The following is a 20,730-nucleotide window of genomic DNA, read 5'->3' on the forward strand; positions in this document are numbered from 1 at the left end:
TGCTTTATTACGAAGCAAGCCAAAGTAAGTTCATTACACAAATACTTATACTCTGATTAAGGTACCAAAAAAACAAATTAACAGGCTTAATTTTTTTTGCACCGAAAAAGTTATCCTGACTCATTACCTTGCACTCTGTAATCTTTGGTACTTGATATGATAAACTTCTGTGAATTCCTCAGCCGGGTACTCATCCAATACAAAATACTCTTCAATGGTTCCATATAAAGCAAAGAGTTCAATCAGCTCCTTCATGACTCCCACAGCTGGCACTCCCTGTATTAGCAGGTGCCTCGATTCCAGATTTATTGTGTACACCTAGATCATTGTTAAACATTATTAATGTGAAGAAACCATAATGTTAGTGATTTTATAATTGTTAACACTATGGCACTGCTTTAGATTGATCACATGGTCAGGCAACAAAATAGAAACCAATGTGAATTACACTTCCTGGATTTTGCCTTTAACACCTGATAAATAATAATGTCTAACATTACTGTGTTTAACCAGTATTCTTCCATTATCCTATGAAAATCATTATTATATACACCAAATAAATTACATTTTTTTTTAAAAAGTTGACTTTAAATGCAATAGGTATTGAATTGACCTTTATGCAATTACTTTTACACTGCTCATCGTGCTCCACCAAGAGGCTGCTGTAATGAGCAGAACCGAGAATTAAACTTAAGAAAGAAGAAAGAACTTTCATTCATAAAGTACCTTTCACAACCACAGGTCATCCCAAAGTACTTCACAGCTAACAAAGTACTTCTGAAGTGTAGTCACTGTTGTAATATAGGGAAGCAAGGCACCACAAACAGCAATAAGATAAATGACCAGATAATCTGTTCTGCCGATGTTGGTTGATCAGTAAGTCTTGGCAAGGACACCAGGAGAACTTCCCTGCTCTTCTATGAATAGTGCCATTATATTTTTTGCAATCACCCGAGAGGGCAGATTTGGTTTAAAGTCTCATCTGAAAGACAGCACCTCAGACAGCACCAGGGGTGGCTCTGCTGCACAGAATGGGAGGAAAAAGAGTGGTAGAGCTATAGTAATAGGGGATTCAATTGTAAGGGGAATAGATAGGCGTTTCTGCAGCCGCAAAAGAAACTCCAGGATGGTGTGTTGCCTCCCTGGTGCAAGGGTCAAGGATGTCTCCGAGCGGCTGCAGAACATCTTGGAAGGGGTGAACAGCCAGTTGCTGTTGTGCATATAGGCACCAACGATATAGGTAAAAAGCGGGATGAGGTCCTAAAAGCGGAATATAGGGAGTTAGGAGGTAAATTAAAAAACAGGACCTCAAAAGGTAGTGATCTCAGGATTGCTACCAGTGCCACGTGCTAGTCAGAGTAGAAATAGAAGGATACTTCAGATGAATACGTGGCTAGAGTAATGGTGCCAGGGGGAGGGATTCAAGTTCCTGGGACATTGGAACCGGTTCTGGGGGAGGTGGAACCAGTTCAAACCGGATGGTCTGCACCCAGGCAGGGCTGGAACCGATGTCCTAGGGAGAGTGTTTGCTAGTGCTGTGGGGGAGGGTTTAAACTAAAATGGAAGGGGGTTGGGAACCTGAGCAGGGAGACAGAGGAAAGGGAAACAAGGATGAAAGCAAAAGATAGGAAGGAGAAAAACAAAAGTGACAGTCAGAGAAATCAACGGTTTAAATCAAACGTGGCCACAGTAAATAATAATTCTAATAGGTCTAAGAGCGTTAAAAAAACAAGCCTGAAGGCTTTGTGTCTTAATGGGAGGAGCATTTGTAATAAGGTGGATGAATTGGCCGCGCAAATAGAGGTAAACGATATGATTTGGTTGGGATTACGGAAACGTGGGTCAAGGACGGCCAAGACTGGGAACTCAACATCCAGGGGTATTCGATAATCAGGAAAGATAGGCAAAAAGGAAAGGGAGGAGGGGTAGCATTACTGGTTAAAGAAGGGATTAACACAATTGTAATGAAGGATATTAGCTCTGATGAGGTGGAATCTGTATGGATAGAATTGAGAAATACTAAGGGGAAAAAAACATTCATGGGAGTGGTATATAGACCTACAAACATTAAGGCGGAGGTTGGGGATGGCATTAAAAGGGAAATTAAAGAAGCGTGCAATAAGGGCACAGCAGTCATCATGGGTGACTTTAATCTACATATAGATTGGGCTAATCAAATTAGTAACAATACTGTGGAGGAGGAATTCCTGGAGTGTTTACGGGATGGTTTCCTGGACCAATATGTCGAGGAACCAACCAGAGATCAGGCCATCTTAGACTGGGTATTATGTAACGAGAAAGGATTATTAGCAATCTTGTTGTACGAGGCCCCTTGGGTCGGAGCGATCATAATATGATCGAATTCTTCATTAAGATGGAGAATGAAGTAGTTGACTCAGAAACTAGGGTCCTCAATTTAAATAAAGGAAACTACGATGGTCTGAGGAGCGAGTTGGGTAGGATTGATTGGGGAATGGCACTCAAAGGGTTGACAGTGGATAGGCAATGGCAAACATTCAAAGACCAAATGGATGAACTACAGAAGTTGTTCATCCCAGTTTGGCATAAAAAAAACAAAAAAGGTGACTCAACTGTGGCTAACAAGGGAAATTAGGGATAGCATAAGATCCAAGGAGAGGACATACAAATTGGCCAGAAAAAGCAATAATCCTGAGGATTGGGAGCAGTTTAGGATTCAACAAAGGAGGACAAAGGGATTAATTAAGAAAGGGAAAATAGAATATGAGTGTAAGCTTGCAGGGAACATAAAAACTGACTGTAAAAGCTTTTATAGATATGTAAAGAGAAAAAGATTGGTGAAGTCAAGCGTAGGTCCCTTGCAGTCAGAATTGGGGGAATTTATAATGGGGAGCAAGAAATGGCAGACCAACTAAATACATATTTTGGTTCTGTCTTCACAAAGGAGGACATAAATAACCTCCCAGAAATACCGCAGAACATAGGGTCTGATGAAAGGGTGGAACTGAAAGAAATCAGTATTTGTAGGGAAATGGTGTTAGGAAAATTGATGGGACTGAAGGCCGATAAATCCCCAGGGCCTGATAATCTACATCCCAGGGTACTTAAGGAAGTGGCCCTAGAAATAGTAGATGCATTGCTGGTCATCTTCCAGAACTCGATAGACTCTGGAACGGTACCCATGGATTGGCGGGTAGCTAATGTTACCCCACTATTCAAAAAAGGTGGTAGAGAAAAGGTGGGGAATTAGGGAAAATGCTAGAGTCCATTATAAAAGATGTAATAGCAGAGCACTTGGAAAGCAGTGACATGATTGGACAAAGTCAACATGGATTTACAAAAGGTAAATCATGCTTGACTAATCTACTGGAATTTTTTGAGGATGTAACTGGTAAAATAGATAAGGGAGAACCAGTGGATGTGGTGTATTTGGACTTTCAGAAGGCTTTCAATAAGGTCCCGCATAAGAGGTTAGCGTGCAAAATTAAGGCACATGGGATTGGGAGCAAGGTATTGACTTGGATAGAGAACTGGTTGGCAGACAGAAAGCAAAGAGTTGGAATAAACGGGTCGTTTTCCGAGTGGCAGGCAGTGACTAGTGGGGTACTCTTTTGATTGTACCAAAAAAAAAAAAACAAATTGGACTGTAAACAGAAGTTCAACTAAAACTTAACAAATCAAATTAAAATTTGGTTTTCCGGGTTGATGATGCACTCCAGTCCCCGCGGCGCCCACCGGTCACGGAAATACTCAAGCGCACCGGCGGACACCGCGTGCTCCATCTCCAGAGCCACCCGGGCGCGAACATGGTGACTAGTGGGGTACCGCAAGGATCAGTCCTAGGACCCCAGCTGTTCACAATATATATTAATGATCTGGACCAGGGAATTGGATGTAATATCTCCAAATTTGCAGATGACACAAAGCTGGGTGGGAGGGTATGCTGTGAGGAGGATGTCATGAAACTCCAGTACGATTTGGACAGGTTGGGTGATTGGGCAGAAACATGGCAAATGCACTATAACGTGGATAAATGTGAGGTTATCCACTTTGGTGGCAAAAACAGGAAGGCAGATTATTATTTGAATGGCAATAGATTGGGAGAAGGGGAAGTGCAAAGAGACCTGGGTGTTCTTGTGCACCAGTCGCTGAAGGTAAGCATGCAGGTGCAGCAGGCGGTTAAGGCGGCAAATGGTATGTTGGCCTTCGTAGCAAGGGGGTTCGAGTACAAGAACAAGGATGTCTTGCTGCAGTTGTACAGGGCCTTGGTGAGACCGCACCTTGAGTATTGTGTGCAGTTTTGGTCACCTTACCTGAGGAAGGACATTCTTGCCATGGAGGGAGTGCAGCGAAGATTCACCAGGCTGATACCTGGGATGGCAGGAATGACGTACGAGGAGAGATTGTGTCAATTGGGCTTATACTCACTGGAGTTTAGAAGATTGAGAGGGGATCTCATCGAAACCTATAAAATTCTGTCAGGTCTGGACAGACTAGATGCAGAAAGGATGTTTCTGATGGCCGGGGAGTCCAGAACCAGGGGTCATAGTCTAAGGATAAGGGGTAAGCCATTTAGGACTGAAATGAGCAGGAATTTCTTCACCCAGAGAGTGGTGAACCTGTGGAATTCTCTGCCACAGAGGGCGGTGGAGGCCAGTTCATTAAATATATTCAAGAAAGAGTTGGATATATTTCTTAAGGCTAAAGGGATCAAGGGATATGGGGAGAAGGCAGGGACAGGGTACTGAATTTGGATGATCAGCCATGATCTCATTGAATGGTGGAGCAGGCTCGAAGGGCCGAATGGCCTACTCCTGCTCCTATCTTCTATGTTTCTAGCACTTCTTCGGTATTGCACCGAGTGTCAGCCTAGATTATGGCCCAGATTTTGCTGTACTAATAACGGTGAGGCCGTCAGCGCTCGCCATTATTATAGGTTAAAAACTGACAGCAACTTCTGGCATCCGCACATGTGCAGTTAAATGCGGAAATCCGGAAGTTGCTGCCAGTTATACCCTGCTCTTCCACAGTCTGCGCCGATGGAATCTGCACAGTGATCACTGTAATGGTGTGAACTAATGCTAATTATCCACTATTCTTGCACTAAAGACAGATGAAAAAGTTAGGGCTTGTGGAATCAGGAGTAACTGATATTTTAAACAGCATAATAAGTGATAATTACTGCTGAAAAACTCTCTTGCCCTGAAAAATTAATTTTAAGTGTGAAGTCTCATTCCATCAAAAGAAAATTAATGTTGCAGATTTTTTTTTAAATTGTTTTTCTTTTATGTCTCTCCCTTAATCCCACGTACATGTCCCAATCTTTATTCTACTTCCTGTACAATCATTTAAATGTAATTCAGATTTCCTGTTTTTTACTTTTTGCTTTGTAGTTTGCGTGTCTCAGTGAGGATTCTTCAATCTGATTGGTTGAAGAATCTCCCTGCTACTTGCCACAGATCCTTTGGAGAGGGCGCTGCATTGGATCAGATGCCCGAAAACTAGAAATTTCCGCTGACAAGCCCGCAAAAAGTTTCTCGGCAACTGAACGCGAGGTGAACAGCAAAAGCTGTTCCTTCACCACTCACAGCAAAATCCAGGCCAATATGTTCAAGTCTCTAGAGTGAAGCTTGAAACCACAATCTGACTCACAGGCAAGAGTGCTACTACTGAACTAAGGCTAAAACCTTCAAGTCGAAGGAAAGTCTAGAGGAGAGTACTTTTTGTTTAAAGTATTCCTTTTTATATGGAAAAATATTACATACACACTCGAAATTTATTTAATACTTTTGCAGATCCAGTCCCACACCCAGGATCTCGGCTATCACTGGCTTCTGACGAAAGGTCATCGACCTGAAACGTTAACTCTGTTTCTCGCTCCACAGATGCTGCCTGACCTGCTGGACTGCACGGAGCACCATTCTGAGCTGCGCTAATAATTAGAACACGACCGAGACCGGCTCAATAAATATTCAGACAGGACTTACTTTTACAGCCCTCAGCCTCCGACCCTCTCTGTACTTGGGCCGTGTAAAACAGACGCTTTTCTGCTGATGGTGCTTCAATACCTCCGGGCCTTGGTCAGCCATCTTCAACCGAAGGGCAGGCAGCCGCAATCAAACAGCGATCGCTCGATTATTCACAACTCCACAGGAAGAGCCTTAAAGGCCCGTCTTTCTCGAGCGCCGATTGGCTATCTGCTCCGCTCCTCGGGAAATGATTGGACGCCCCGATGTCAATCAAATAGCGTTGTAAAATGTTTTTGTGAAACATAAGTTGGCGGGTGATCGTGTTCTCGAATGCGGTTTAAATGGGGAATTTTGGAATTGTGTGGATAACGGAATAAGAAACAAGGCCGTTTTTTAGTCTGAGGAGAGGAGGGGCGGCGCGGGCTCTGCGATTGGAAGCCTTCACCAGCGCAGGGCCTATGAGGAAAACAGTTGGCTGTAGGTAGCTGGTGGCGATGGCCTTTGAGACAATGTTGTGCGCCGGGGCCGCGTGTGTGCAGCTCAGACTCAGCAACATCAAGGACTGCTTCCTGCACCTGGCTTTACAGCGAGCGTCACAGCTGCACCTGGAGGAGGTGATGGCCGCCGCCAACGGCGTCTTCTGTCCATTCTCTCCCTACTGTTTATTATTTATGCCTACATTTATTGCCTATCCCCAGTTGCCCTGAGAAGGTGGTGGTGGGCCAAGTAATGGCGTCCGCGGCCACTTCAGAGGGCAGTTAAGTGTTAACCACATTGGTGTAGGACTGTAGTCGCACATATACCAGACCGGGTAAGGAAGGCATGACATTAGTGAACAGGTAGGGTTTTTACAATATGACAACTTCATGGTCATTTTTTTTTTACTGATACCAGCATTTTATTATCTGATTTTAGAAAAAAACAATTCAAATTTACAAACTGCAATGGTGGAATTTGAGCTTGTGTTCTGCATTATTAGTCCATGCCTCTAATTACACTATACTACCATACCCTCGCTATGTTACCATGGGTGCTCTGTTTCTTCCTTGAACAGAGGCCCAACCAGTCCCCATCCACCACCACCCTCCTCTGCCTGGCTGAACTTGTTCTCACATTGAACAACTCATCCTTTGACTCCACTCACTTCCTCCAAATTAAAGGTGTTGCTATGGGAACCCGCATGGGCCCTAGCTATGCCTGCCTTTTCATGGGATATGTGGAACACTCTTTGTTCCAGTCCTACTCGGGTCCCCTCCCTCTCCTCTTTCCGGTACATCGATGACTGCATTGGTGCCGTTTCCTGCTCTCGCCCTGAACTAGATAAGTTAATTCACTTTACTTCCAATTTCCACCCTTCCCTCACATGGTCCATCTCCGACTCTTCCCTTCCTTGACTTCTCCGTCTCCATTTCTGGTGATCGGCTTTCAACAAGCATCCACTACAAGCCCACCGACTCCCACAGCTACCTGGACTACACTTCCTCCCACCCCGCTTCCTGTAAGGACTCTATTCCATTCTCCCAGTTTCTCCCTCTCCGCCGCGTCTGTTCTGACGATGCCACCTTCCATACTAGTGCTTCCGACATGTCTTCCTTTTTCCTCAACCGAGGATTCCCCTCTATCGTGGTTGACACAGCCCTTGACCGTGTCCGTTCTATTTCCCGCACTTCTGCTCTCACCCCTTCCCCTCCCAGAACCACGATAGGGTTCCCCTTGTCCTCACCTTTCACCCCACCAGCCTCCACATTCAACGGATCATCCTCTGCCATTTCTGCCACCTCCAACGTGATCCCACCACCAAACATATCTTCCCCTCACCTCCCCTTTCAGCATTCCAAAGGGACCACTCCCCCCGTGACACCCTGGTCCACTCCTCAATCACCCCCAACAGCCCTTCTCCTTCACCTGGCACCTTCCCGTGCAAGTGCAGGAGATGCAACACATGCCCTTTTACCTCCCCACTGTCCAGGGCCCCAAACACCCCTTCCAGGTGAAACAGCAATTTGCTTGTACTTCTTGCAATTTAATATACTGTATTCGCTGCTCACGATGCAGTCTCCTCTACATTGGGGAGACCAAACGCAGATTGGGCGACCGCTTTGCGGAACACCTCCGTTCAGTCCGTAAGGGTGACCCTGAGCTTCCGGTCGCCTGTCACTTTAATTCACTGCTTCACTCCCACTCTGATCTCTCTGTCCTCGGGCTATTACATTGTTCCAATGAAGCTCAATGTAAGCTCGAGGAACAGCACCTCATCTTTCGATTGGGCACTTTGCAGCCTGCCGGACTCAACATTGAGTTCAACAATTTCAGATAATTATCCCTGCCCCCATTTTTCATGCAGTATGATTTTTGCCATTCCCATTTGCAACATTTTATCTTTCCTGCCTCTTACAAAAGTACAGGGTGTTCTTTCTATTCCTTCCTCCCCATCTAACCCCCCCCCTGTCTCTGCACCTGCTTAATATCTGTTACATCTCCAGCTTTTTCCAGTTCTGATGAAGGGTCCCAGACCTGAAACGTTAACTCTGTTTCTCTCTCCACGGATGCTGCCTGGCCTGCTGAGTGTTTCCAGCATTTTCTGGTGTGAGGCTGTGCCTGGAATCAAATGTGCAGTATTTAAAAAATGGCAGTATAACTGCATCCTGACGCAAGAGGTTTGAGACCAACTGTAGGAGGTACTGTCTCATCACTGGTGTAGTATGACTCCAGTTGGATCAGAGTTGCATTTAAAAAGTTCCTTTTTTTAAAGTTAAAACCCCTTTTTATTATTAGATATCTGAATCTAATTTGAAGTAAGTGTGTGTGTGTGTGTGTGTACACATTCCAACGTTATTGCTGTTACCCCATAATATAGACTCCAATATATGTTGGGGAAAAGCTAATTTTACTAAGCTGAGATGTGATTTAGCCAAAGTGGTCTCGACACAAAAACTTGAAGGTAAATCAGTGTCCGAGCAGTGTGAGGCATTCAAGGAGGAGATAGAGGGTTCAGAGCAAGTATGTTCCCTTAAAGAAAAAGGGTGGGACTAATAAATCTAGAGCTCCCTGCATGTCAAGGGGCATACAGGGAAGGATAAAGAAAAAAGGGAAGCTTATGACTGATATCGAGGGCACAATACTGCAGAAACCCTAGAGGAGTATAGAAAGTGCTGGGGTGAAATTAGGAAAGCAAAGAAAGGGCATGAAAAAATATTGACAAGTAAAATCAAGGAAAGCCCAAAGATGTTTTATAAACACATGAAGAGGATAACTAAAGTAAGAGTAGGGCCTATTGGGGACCATAAAGGTAACCTGTGTGTGGAGGTGGAAGACATGGGTATGGTTCTTAATGAATACTTTGCATCTGTTTTCACAAAAGAGTGACGATGCAGGAATGGCAATCCGGGAGGAGGAGTGTGAAATATTAGATGAAATAAGCATAGTGAAAGAGGAAGTATTAAGGGGTTTAGCATCTTTGAAAGTGGCTAAATCCCCAGGCCCAGATGAAATGTATCCCAGACTGTTAAGAGAAGTAAGCGAAGAAATAGCAGAGGCTCTGACCATAATTTTCCAATCCTCTATGGTTACAGGTGTGGTACTGGAGGACTGCTAATCACAGAAATCACAGAAACCCCACAGTGCAGATAGAGGCCATTTCGGCCCATCGAGCCTGCACCGACACATATCCCACCCGATCCCCGTAACCCCACGTATTTTAATCCCCCTAACACTAAGGGTCAATTTATCATAGCCAATGTGGTACCATTGATTAAAAAGGGAGAAAGGGATAGACCAAATAATTACAGGCGAGTCAGCTTAACCTCGGTGGTGGGAAAATTATTGGAAAAAATTCTGAGGAACAGGATAGATCTTCATTTAGAAAGACCCGGATTAATAAGGAACAGCCAGCATAGATTTGTTAAGGGAAGGTCGTATCTGACTAACTTGATTGAATTTTTTGAGGAGGTAACAAGGAGGGTCGATGAGGTTAATGCATTTGTTGTAGTCTATATGGATTTTAGCAAGGCTTTTGATAAGGTCCCGCATGGCAGACTGGTCATGAAAGCGCCCATGGGATCTAAGGCAAAGTGGCAAGTTGGATCCGAAATTGGCTCAGAGGCAGGAAACAAAGGGTAATGGTCGAAGAGTGAGTTTGTGACTGGAAGGCTGTTTCCAGTGGGGTTCCGCAGGGCTCAGTACTGGGTCCTTTGCTTTTTGTGGTATATATCAATGATTTGGACTTGAAGGTAGGAAGTATGATTAAGAAGTTTGCAGATAATACAAAAATTGGCCGTGTGGTTGATAATGAGGAAGAAAGCTGTGGACTGCAGGAAGATATCAATGGACTGGTCAGGTGGGCAGAACAGTGGCAAATGGAAGTCAATCCGGAGAAGTGTGAGGTAATGCATTTGGGGAGGGCTAACAAGGCAAGGGAATACACAATAAATGGTAGGACACGGCGAAGTGCAGAGGATCAGAGGGACCTTGGAGTGCATGTCCACAGATCCCTGAAGGTGGCAGTACAGGTAGATAAGGTGGTTAAGAAGGCATACGGGATACTTTATTAGCTGAGGCATAGAATATAAGAGCAGGGAGGTTATGCTTGAACTGTATAAAACACTAGTTAGACCGCAGTTAGAATACTGCGTTCAGTTCTGGTCACCGCATTACAGGAAGGATGTGATTGCACTAGAGAGGGTGCAGAGGAGATTTACAAGGATGTTGCCTGGGCTGGGGAGATTTATCTATGAGGAAAGATTGGATAGGCTAGGGTTGTTTTCTTTGGAAAAGAGGAGGCTGAGGGGAGACTTAATTGAGGTGTATAAAATTATGAGGGTCCTAGATAGTGGATAGGAAGGACCTATTTCCCTTAGCAGAGGGGTCGATAACCAGGGTCATAGATTTAAAGTAATTGGTAGGAGGATTAGAGGGGATTTGAGGAGAATCTTTTTCACCCAGAGGGTGGTGGGGGTCTGGAACTCACTGCCTGAAAGGGTGGTAGAGGCAGAAACCCTCGTCACATGTAAAAAGTACTTGAAGTGCCGTAACCTACAAGGATACGGACCAAGTGCTGGAAAGTGGGATTAGGCTGGAAAGTTCTTTGTCGACCGGCACGGACAAGATGGGCTGAATGGCTTCCTTCTGTGCTGTAAATTTTTATGATTCTATAATATATCCTGGTAAATAATGATGGATTGCCACTTGATCAAACTTGTACTGTTTCAGTTGTAATTAAATCTTCCTTCGCAGATGTAGCAAACGGCATTGTCTGCATTTATAGAAAAAGTCTCATAGATGACTGGGATTGCTGGTGTATAAATGATGAATCTGCATTTGTTGTTGCAGTGGGGATCATGTAAATAGACATTTATTGAGTGAAAATACCACACCAGCAATAGATTGTTTTAAGTCCCCTATTGGGAATTTGTCTTAAAGAACGAGAACTTACATTTATATAGTGCCTTTCATGACCTCGGAATGTCCCAAAACGTTTTACAGCCATTGAGGTACTTTGAAGTATAGTCACTGTTGTAGGAACTGTGGCAGCCAAAATTGTGCACAGCAAAGTCCTACAAATAGCAAAGTAATAACGACAAGATCATCTGTTTTAGTGATGCTGGCTGAGGGATAAATCTTGGCCAGGACAGAAGGTACTGAGTTTAAGCCCAGCATTGTAGGGGCTGAGGGAGTACTGTATTGTTCAGAGGTGCCATCCATCCTCTGAGTTGTATAGCTCTCTAGTTGTTCTTGGGCTGGTTTGCACTATAACCTCCTGTCCCTCACTGTTCCAGTTTCCCTGGACGTTCCCGATAATTTAATTAACTTGGAAAGTTTATTAAGGAGGGAGACCCTACTCAAATGATTTTGATGTCAGAAATATCTGGTATGACTGTTATTTTCTTGTATAAAATAAAATAGAATAGTTTGAACATAAGAATTAGGAGCAGGCGTAGGCCATACAGCTCCTCGAGCCTGCTCCGCCATTCAATAAGATCATGGCTGATCTTCTACCTTAACTCCACTTTTTTGCCTGATCTCCAGAACCCTTGATTCCCCTAGAGTCCAAAAATCTATCTCCAGCCTTGAATATACTCAACGATTCAGCACCACAGCCCTTTGGGGTAGAGAATTCCAAAGATTCACAACCCTCTGAGTGAAGAAATTCCTCCTCATCTCGGTCTTAAATGGCCTACCCCTTATCCTGAGACTATGCCCCCTAGTTCTAGAAACTCCAGCCACGGGGAAACAACCTCTCAGCATCTACCCTGTCAATCCTCCTCAGAATCTTATATGTTTCAATGCGATCACCTCTCATTCTTCTAAACACCAGAGAGTATAAGGCCATTCTACTCAGTCTCTCCTCATAGGACAACCCTCTCATCCCAGGAATCAATCTAGCAAACCTTCGTTGCACCGCCTCTATGGCAAGTATATCCTTCCTCCGATAAGGAGTCCAAAACTGTGCACAGTACTCCAGGTGTGGTCTCACCAAGGCCCTGTACAATTGTAGCAAGACTTCCTTACTCTTATACTCCAACCTCCTTGCAATAAAGGCCAACAAAAAAATTGTTCTTTCCCCAACTCTAGACTTCCCTTTATCTTTGATTTGTTTTTAATAACTGTGCTAACTATTGTGGAATCAAAGTATAGAAATCAAAAGCTAGAGAACAGGTGTAAAAAAAATAATTAAAAAGACTAATGGAATGTTGGCCTTTAGCTCAAGGGAAAAGATTTCTATCGCACCCTTCATGACCTTGGACGTCCCAAAGCGCTTCACAGCCAATGAAGTACTTTTTTTGAAGTGTAGTCACTGTTGTAATGTAGGAAACGCAGCAGCCAATTTACGCACAGCAATGAGATACTGACCAGACAATCTGTTTTCTTAAAGTGATGTTGGTTGAGGGATAAATAATTGGCCCAGGACACCGCTGAGAACTCCCCTGCCGCCCTTCCAGTAGGGGCTGTGGCATCTGTTGCGTCCACCCGAGAGTGCAGATGGGGCCTCGGTTTAAACATCCGTAAGACAGCTTAACGCGTGGCTCATCCATCCACATGACTCTTCAAGAGCAAACCTCGTCATTGAGTGTTGTTCTGGCTGTTAGACCATTGTGGGGAGAAGAATGTTCAGCCAATCCCCATCCTGTAATGATATTTATCCACATGCACCTTCCAACAGGGCCACCAAACAATGAACAAGAAGGTGGAATACTAAGGGGTGGAAGTTATGTTACATTTGTATAAAGCTCTGGTTAGACCCTATTTAGAGTACTGCGTTCAGTTCTGGGCACTGTACCGTTGTGGATGCAGCACTGATTCACCAGAATGGTACTGGGCTTAAAAGGGTTAAATTGAGAGGACAGGTTGAGTAGACTTTGGTTGTATTCCCTTGAGTTTAGAAGATTAAGGCGTGATCTGATTGATGTGTTTAAGATGATTAAAGGAGTTGATAGGGTAGATAGAAACAGTTTCCTCTTGTGGGGAGTCCAGACAAGGGGCATAACCTTAAAATTAGAACGAGGCTGTTCAGGGGTGATGTCAGGAAGCATTTCTTCACACACGGGATAGTGAAAATCGGGAACTCGCTTCCATCCACTAGTACCCACTAGGGTACGGGGATCCAAGTTTGAAAAATCCAGCAATATGTTATTTAAACATTCATGAAACAACATTATTGTATAATCACACATTCTTACCTTTTAAGAGCAGGTCACTGGCAAATGCATTTTCTTCCAAATTTTGAAAAATAAGCTTTTTCTTTTAAACTGTTCCCAACTATATTCAGGACTGCATTGTACTGAATTAGATGTTTTAAGAATATTGTAAAAGAAAAATGACTTGTAAAGATATTCCATCCACTATTCAGTGTGTTGTTTTGGTGATTTGGTTTTAAATTAACAATGTCAAAAGGTAAACTTTAATAGAATTATTTAGCACATTTGATAAACAAAAATGGGTATGAAGTAGCTTTAATATAAACGTAATGCGGTTTAGTAAATTATTTAAATCGAGACATACACTTTCAGAATTGCCCACAAGGTGGGGTTAGTGATTGTAAATGGGTTGTAGAAAAATATCGAGAGCTATAGTTGACACTGACACCTGGAATGCTGGAGTTCTCCCACCATAACGTGGTCAGTGGAAACCCCAGAGAAATGGTGTGAGTACCCATTTCTCTGGAGGTTCTGCTGAAGATATGGCAGAAGATTGGGAGAATCTCCACGAAAATTCTACCCAAGTCTCCAACACTAGCAACATTTTTGTTTTGCAAATATTTAAGTGCCTTGGGACGTTTTTCTATGTTAATGATGCTATGTAAATGCAAGTTGTTGTTGTTGCATTTCCTTTCTTTACAGTCTTTCTCTGCCATACACCATCTCTGTCTAAGGGGCAGGTCAGTATCCCTGTCCCTTGCCACCACTAGTACTCTATCTTGCTGCTAGAAGTGCACATGAGTATCCAGGAATTACTTGCTTAATTTTTACATCTCATCACTATGGCTAGGCTGAGATTGATTAATTCTTTGTGTGTAAAGATGTGGCTTATTACCAAGACACAGCTGGTGGAATTCTAGTGCTGCACAACTGTATTGCTCTTTGTGGTGATTAGACTATTGAGAATTCATACTATTTAGTTTTCTATCAGTACAATGCTTATATAATTACTTGTACATCTTTCTCTACAATGTTTAGTGCCAAGCAATTGAATTGTCCTGGGGTCTTCAACAGTCAGCATTTCTAAGTTGGGTGGGACGCAGATATACTGGATTGGAAGGAGAAAACATTGCAGAGATCAGTAGACAACTGGGAGAAAAACTTGGGGTCAAAGATGGAGACCAGGTCTGTAAAGCAGTGACTTTCCAACTTAAATTTTTCAAACCTTGTTTAGTAATCATTAAGTTAAAGACAAGTCTGATTTTGTTTTTCCTGGACTGTATCTTCTCCATTTTGCATGTAATATTTTACCTTATTGGTTCCAATTATAATCTCTTTGGTTCAACTCATTATTATTGAAAATATTTAACCCCTTTTTTTTAAGACCCTCTCATACTCCAACCTCTCCCTCTTCTTACCCATAACCTTCTATGGCATTGACTTGAATTTTTCCACAATTATCTTGTCTCCACATTTTGTGTTTATTCCCACCAGATCTTAAACTTTTTTCCATCTGCAACATTTCATTGATACAGCAGCCATTCCTGTGGCCTCAAATCTTATGGGCCACAGCTTGAATGCACATTGCGATTAACTAGCCTGACTGTCCACCGCCAGGTCTATCTTGACCACCTCACATAGTACTATTGTTCCATCTCCATGGTCAAATCTGCATAAACCTCATCCTTGAGAGTAGAAATAATTCCAAACTATTTTTCATCACTGCCAACCTTCGCTTCCACCCTTCCTTATCTCCTTCAATCCACATCTTAGACATTGAATGCAAGGAACTAATGATGACTTTGTGTGCAAAACTGACCAATCTGCACAGCTGCCTCAGCCCACACACTCATCCCTATGTCTCCCAGCTGTTCTCCACAGTTTCAAGCCACACACCCACAGTCCACAGTTTCTCTTCTATTATGCTCCCCAGAGCGGTAACTAATCATGTATGCAACCCACTAGCTGTTCCCTTGATCACCTCCTGTTTATCCAATTTCTCCTATCCTTTTGCACTATCCCTAACTCATTCAAAACCACAGTTATCCTCCAGTTCCTCAAAAAACCCACCTTTGATGTTTCCATTTTCTCAACGACCTATTTTCAGTCATCCCTTCGGTTTCCAAACTCCTGCAATGTGTCATTGCCTCACAACTACACTTGCTTCTTAAATTATTCAAGAGTTTCCAATTCAGCTTCTCTGCCCACATCAGCGAAACTGCCCGGGCCAAAGTCATAAAAGGTATCTTCCATAACTCTAGCTCGTTCACTCTCTACATCCTCCTGACCCATCTGTTGCCTTTGGCACAATCAAGTACTCCATCCTCCATCTTTCCTCTGCAGTCCACCTCCATGGCACTGCTGTTTTGTGGCCTGTTGCATTTGAATCATTATATCTCCTCCAATGCTTCTCCCGTACTTTCATCGCTGATGTACTCAAAACTCCATCATTGGTCTTCTCCTCTTTCATCTACTGCTGCCCCTCAGTGATACCCAGAAGCATGTAGCTTCCATCTTCAATTCTGATGCTGTTGACACTTTCTAATCACTTGTCTAACGTTGAGGCTTGGATCAATCTTGGCTTCATGCAGCTTACTGCAGTGAAAACAAAGCTATCCTCTGACTTGTGCCAGCACCTCCATGTCTTGGACTTCCTCAACCTCTGTAGCTGCCATCTCAAGTTAATCTAGAGCTGCAAAACATCAGCATCCTGTTTGACCCCATACTGAGCTTCCTTTCCCAGATCCAATCGGTCATCAAGACTGCTTTCTTATAAATTCCCAATATTGCCTGCTTTCACCCCTACCTCTCCATACTGCTGCCAGGACCCTAATCCATGCCTTCATCATCTCAAAATTTGACTTCTTGAATACTCTGTCAGCCTCCACCTTCCAGAAACTAAAACCTATCTAGGATATCGTAGCGCATGCCCACTTCTTGTCTTTATCAAGCTACATTAACTTCCTCCTCATCATGCTCAAATCCTTCCATGGCCTTGACCCCTCCCCCAATTTGGCTTCTCTAGCTGTTAAGTACCTACACTCACTCTCTGTTTGTTTCTTTAACATCAGTCTATTTCTTCACTACCTCCCCTCCACCACTCCACCATTGACAGTAGTCGCTTCAACTGGTATGCTCCAACTTTCTGGAGCTCCCTTCCAAAATACCATTGCTTTGCTACCTCCTTTCCTGCTATCAAAAGCCTTCTTTAAATCCCTAATCCTGTTTCCTCATTTTCTGTTTGGTGTCCAAGTGTTCTGATCTGTACATGAGGAGTGAATTATAAATGAATTATGCTTGTACTTTTGTGAAGAAGCAATTGTTTCATATTTGTTTTCTGTGATTCAGGTATTTCTCAGGCCTTGTGCACAAGTCTCCTCCTGTCAACAAGCAGTGGTGGAACCTCTTTCACCTAATGACTGGGAAATATTGGTAATGTATTATTTTCTTAACATCTACTTACAAAAGATAATCTAATAATGTGTTTTTTAAAGGCACAAGTATATAATACCACATCTTGCATAAATGTATTCCTCAAAGTTCTAAGTAGGAGATGCACAGTGGATTTCTCCAGTTTGAAATCATTAAAAATGTAGCTATTTTAATATTGGTCATTGTCATGAATTGGCTCTTTATTCAGACATGAATGGCCGCCATTGGAAGGACACATGTATAATCGCAATGCTGCATACTTCTCATAGATCAAGTGGATATAGTATGAAATTTCACAAACCCAGTGTTATGCCTTACTGAAATTCTAATGACAACATTGCACTTAGTACAAATGTTTAAGGTGGCTAGAACCAGTAATGAAAACGACTGCTAATTTCACATTTTATTTTTGTTTCTTTAAGTTTTTAAGCAAAGATCATCATAGAGTCATAACGGAATAGAAGGAGGCCATTCGGCCCATTGAATCCGTGCCGGCTCTCTAGAGCAATCCAGTCAGTCCCATTCCCTTGCTCTATCCCCGTAGCCCTGCAAATTTATTTCCCTCAAGTGCCTATCCAGTCTCCCCTTGAAAACATTGAGTGTCTCCGCTTCCAGCACTTCCGTCGGCAGCGAGTTCCAGGTCATCACCAATCGCTGTGTAAAAAAGTTTTTCCTGAAATCCCCCCCTGTATCTCTTGCCCAAAACCTTAAATCTGTGTCCCCTAGTCCTTGTACCATCAACTAGTGGGAACAGCCTATCCCCGTCTAGCCTATCCAAACCCGTCATAATCTTGTACACCTCTGTCAAATCACCCCTCAACCTCCTTTGCTTTAATGAAAACAAATCCAGCTTCTCCAACCTGTCCTTGTAGCCAAGATCCCCCATCCCCGGAACCATTCTGGTAAATCTCCTCTGCACCCTCTCGAGGACCTTCACATCCTTCCTAAAGTGTGGTGACCAGAACTGGTCGCAATACTCCAGTTGTGGCCTAACCAGCACTTTATAAAGGTTCAGCATAACTTCTCTACTTTTGTACTCAATACCTCTATTTATGAAGCCCAAGATCCCATATGCTTTGTTAACCACTCTCTCAATATGTCCTGACACCTTCAGGGACCTATGCACATTAACTCCCAGGTCCCTCTATCCCTGCACACTCTTTAAAACTGTGCCATTAAGTCTATATTGCCTCTCCCTGTTCCTTCTGCCAAAATGCATCACCTCGCACTTCTCTGCATTAAATTCCATCTGCCACTTGTCTACCCATTCTGCTAGCCTTTCTATGTCCTGTTGCAGTCGATTGGTATCATCCTCCCTGTTTGCCACACCCCCAAGTTTGGTGCCGTTGGCAAATTTAGAAATTCTACTCTGTATTCCAATATCCAGGTCATTTATTTATATAATAGTCTGAAAAACAGCCATTTACCACAACTCGCTGTTTTCTGTCCTTAAGCCAATTCCTTATCCAAGCTGCCACTGACCCACCTATTCCACGAGCCTCAATTTTGTTAACCAGCCTTCTATGTGTCATCGAGTTATACAGCACAGAAAGAGGCCTTTCGGCCCATCGTGTCTATTCTAATCCCATTTTCCAGCACTTGATCCGTAGCCTTGTATGCTATGGCGTTTTAAATGCTTCTTGAATGTTGAAGGTTCCTGCCTCTACCACCCTTTCAGACAGTGAGTTCCAGATTCCAACCACCCTCTGGGTGAAAAAGTTTTTCCTCAAATCCCCTCTAAACCTCCTGCCCCTTACCTTGAAACTATGCCCCCTGGTTATTGACCCCTCTACTAAGGGACCTTGTGGTACCTTGTCAAACGCCTTCTGAAAATCCATGTAGACAACAACCATTGCATTCACTCCATCAATCCTCTCTGTTACTTCATCAAAACATTCAATTAGATTAGTCAAACATGATCTTCCTTTTACAAACCTGTGTTGGCTCTCCTTAATTAGCTTAAACCTCTCCAAATGGCCATTAATTTTTTCCTTGATTATTGTTTCTAAAACTTTACCCACCACTGCAGTTACGAGGATTGTCCTTACACCCTTTCTTGAACAATGGTGTCACATCTGCCACTTTCCAATCCTTGGGCACCTCCTCCGCATCTAGGGAAGATTGGAAAATTATGGCAAGCCCTTCTGCTATCTCCTCCCCCAATTCCCTTTGCAACCTGGGATGCAAGCCATCTGGACCAGGCGACTTGTCCACTCTAAGCATACCCAGCCTTTCTAGTACATCCTGTCATCGCCCTTCCATTGCTTCTACCTTTTCCAGTTCTACCAATATTTTGTCAGCATCCACCTCCTTAGTAAACACCGACACAAAGTACTCATTGAGTATTCTAGCCTTGCCCTGCACCTCTAAGCATATATCACCACCTTTGTCTCTAATAGGCCCCACCCCACCTCTTACTACCTGCTTACTATTCAAATGCCGGTAGAAGATTTTTGGGTTCCCTTTTATGTTAACTGCCATTCTACTCTCATCTCTCTCTTTGCCAATCTTATTTTCATCTTCACTTCCCCTCTCAACTTATTTTATTTGGTCTGGTTCTCCCTTGAAGAATTCACCTGACATGCATCATACACCCTCTTTTTTTGTTTCATCATCTTCTCTATCTCCCTCGTCATCCAAGGAGCCCTTGCTTTGGTTCCCTTACCCTTCCTTCTTGTTGGAATGTACCTAGCCTGTACTTGGAACATCTCCTCCTTAAAGATCACCCATTGTTCCGTTACCGTTTTTCCTGTCAGTCTTTGGTTCCATTTTACCCTGGCTAGATCCTTTCGCATCCCAATGAAGTTAGCCCTATTCCAGTTTAGAAGTTCCACTCTAGATTGTTCCTTGCTCCTCTCCATTGCTAATCTAAATCTTATGATACGATGATCACTCGTACCCAAGTGTTCTCCCACAGACACTTGGTCGAACTGGCCCACCTCATTCCCCAGCGCCAGATCCAGCAATGCCTCCTTCCTAGTTCGGCCAAGAACCTATTGGTTATGGAAATTCTCATGAGCACATTTCAGAAATTCTTCCCCCTCCTTTCCCTTTACCCTCGCATTATCCCAATCGATATTTGGGTAATTAAAGTCCCCCAATATCACCATTCTATAGCTCTTGCATATCTGTGCGATTTCCCTGCAGATTAGCTCCTCTACCTCCCCCTCACTATTTGGAAGCCTTTAGAATACCCCCAATAGTGTGATCATATCCTTTTTGCTCCTCAACTCTAACCAAATGGATTCTGTCCTTGTCCCCTCAAGAACATCCTCCCTCTTTCCAACACTACAATACCTTCCTTAATCAGCACTGCCACCACACCTTCCTTTTTCCCTTCCCTATCTTTTCTGTACCCCTTGTACCCTTGAATATTAAGTGACCAATCCTCACCATTTCTAAGCCACGTTTCCGTTATTGCCACAACATCATATTGCCACACAGCTAATTCTGCTTGTAGCTCATCAACCTCATTCACCGCACTTTGTGCGTTTGTGTACATGCATTCTAAACCCATTTTTGAATTTTTCGTAGTCTTTCTTAGTCTGCTCCTTACTACTACCGCCTCTAGTACTATCCAACACACTCACTCTTTTATGCATCTTATTCCTCTTTTCTATTCCTATATGCTGGTGCCCATCCCCTGGCCAAGTTAGTTTAAACCCTTCCCAACAGCACTAACAAACGTCCCTGCGAGAATATTAGTCCTGCCTCTG

General features: G+C 43.4%; 1 protein-coding gene and 1 long non-coding RNA gene across 2 annotated transcripts in view; one reads left to right on the forward strand and one right to left on the reverse strand.

Annotated features, from left to right (window-relative positions):
* Window positions 1-127: 127 nt before the first annotated feature.
* On the reverse strand, window positions 128-6,151 carry LOC147117482 (uncharacterized). Its single transcript, XR_015078455.1, has 2 exons — window positions 5,967-6,151; window positions 128-318 (listed from the first exon to the last, which is right to left on the reverse strand). It is a non-coding gene; the product is annotated as an uncharacterized LOC147117482 (long non-coding RNA).
* A 172-nt stretch (window positions 6,152-6,323) lies between these two features.
* Window positions 6,324-20,730, forward strand: part of pex1 (peroxisomal biogenesis factor 1) — a 76,144-nt gene continuing 61,737 nt past the window's right edge. Inside the window, exons 1-3 of the mRNA XM_085988498.1 lie at window positions 6,324-6,562; window positions 14,621-14,767; window positions 16,931-17,014. Of these exons, the coding sequence (XP_085844624.1) occupies window positions 6,443-6,562; window positions 14,621-14,767; window positions 16,931-17,014 (351 nt within the window). The 5' untranslated portion in view covers window positions 6,324-6,442. The remainder of the gene's footprint in view (window positions 6,563-14,620; window positions 14,768-16,930; window positions 17,015-20,730) is intronic.

This window comes from Somniosus microcephalus, chromosome 5, assembly GCF_052327205.1.
Source record: "Somniosus microcephalus isolate GS21.2 chromosome 5, FLI_Smic_1.0, whole genome shotgun sequence".
Classification (NCBI taxonomy): Eukaryota; Metazoa; Chordata; class Chondrichthyes; order Squaliformes; family Somniosidae; genus Somniosus; species Somniosus microcephalus.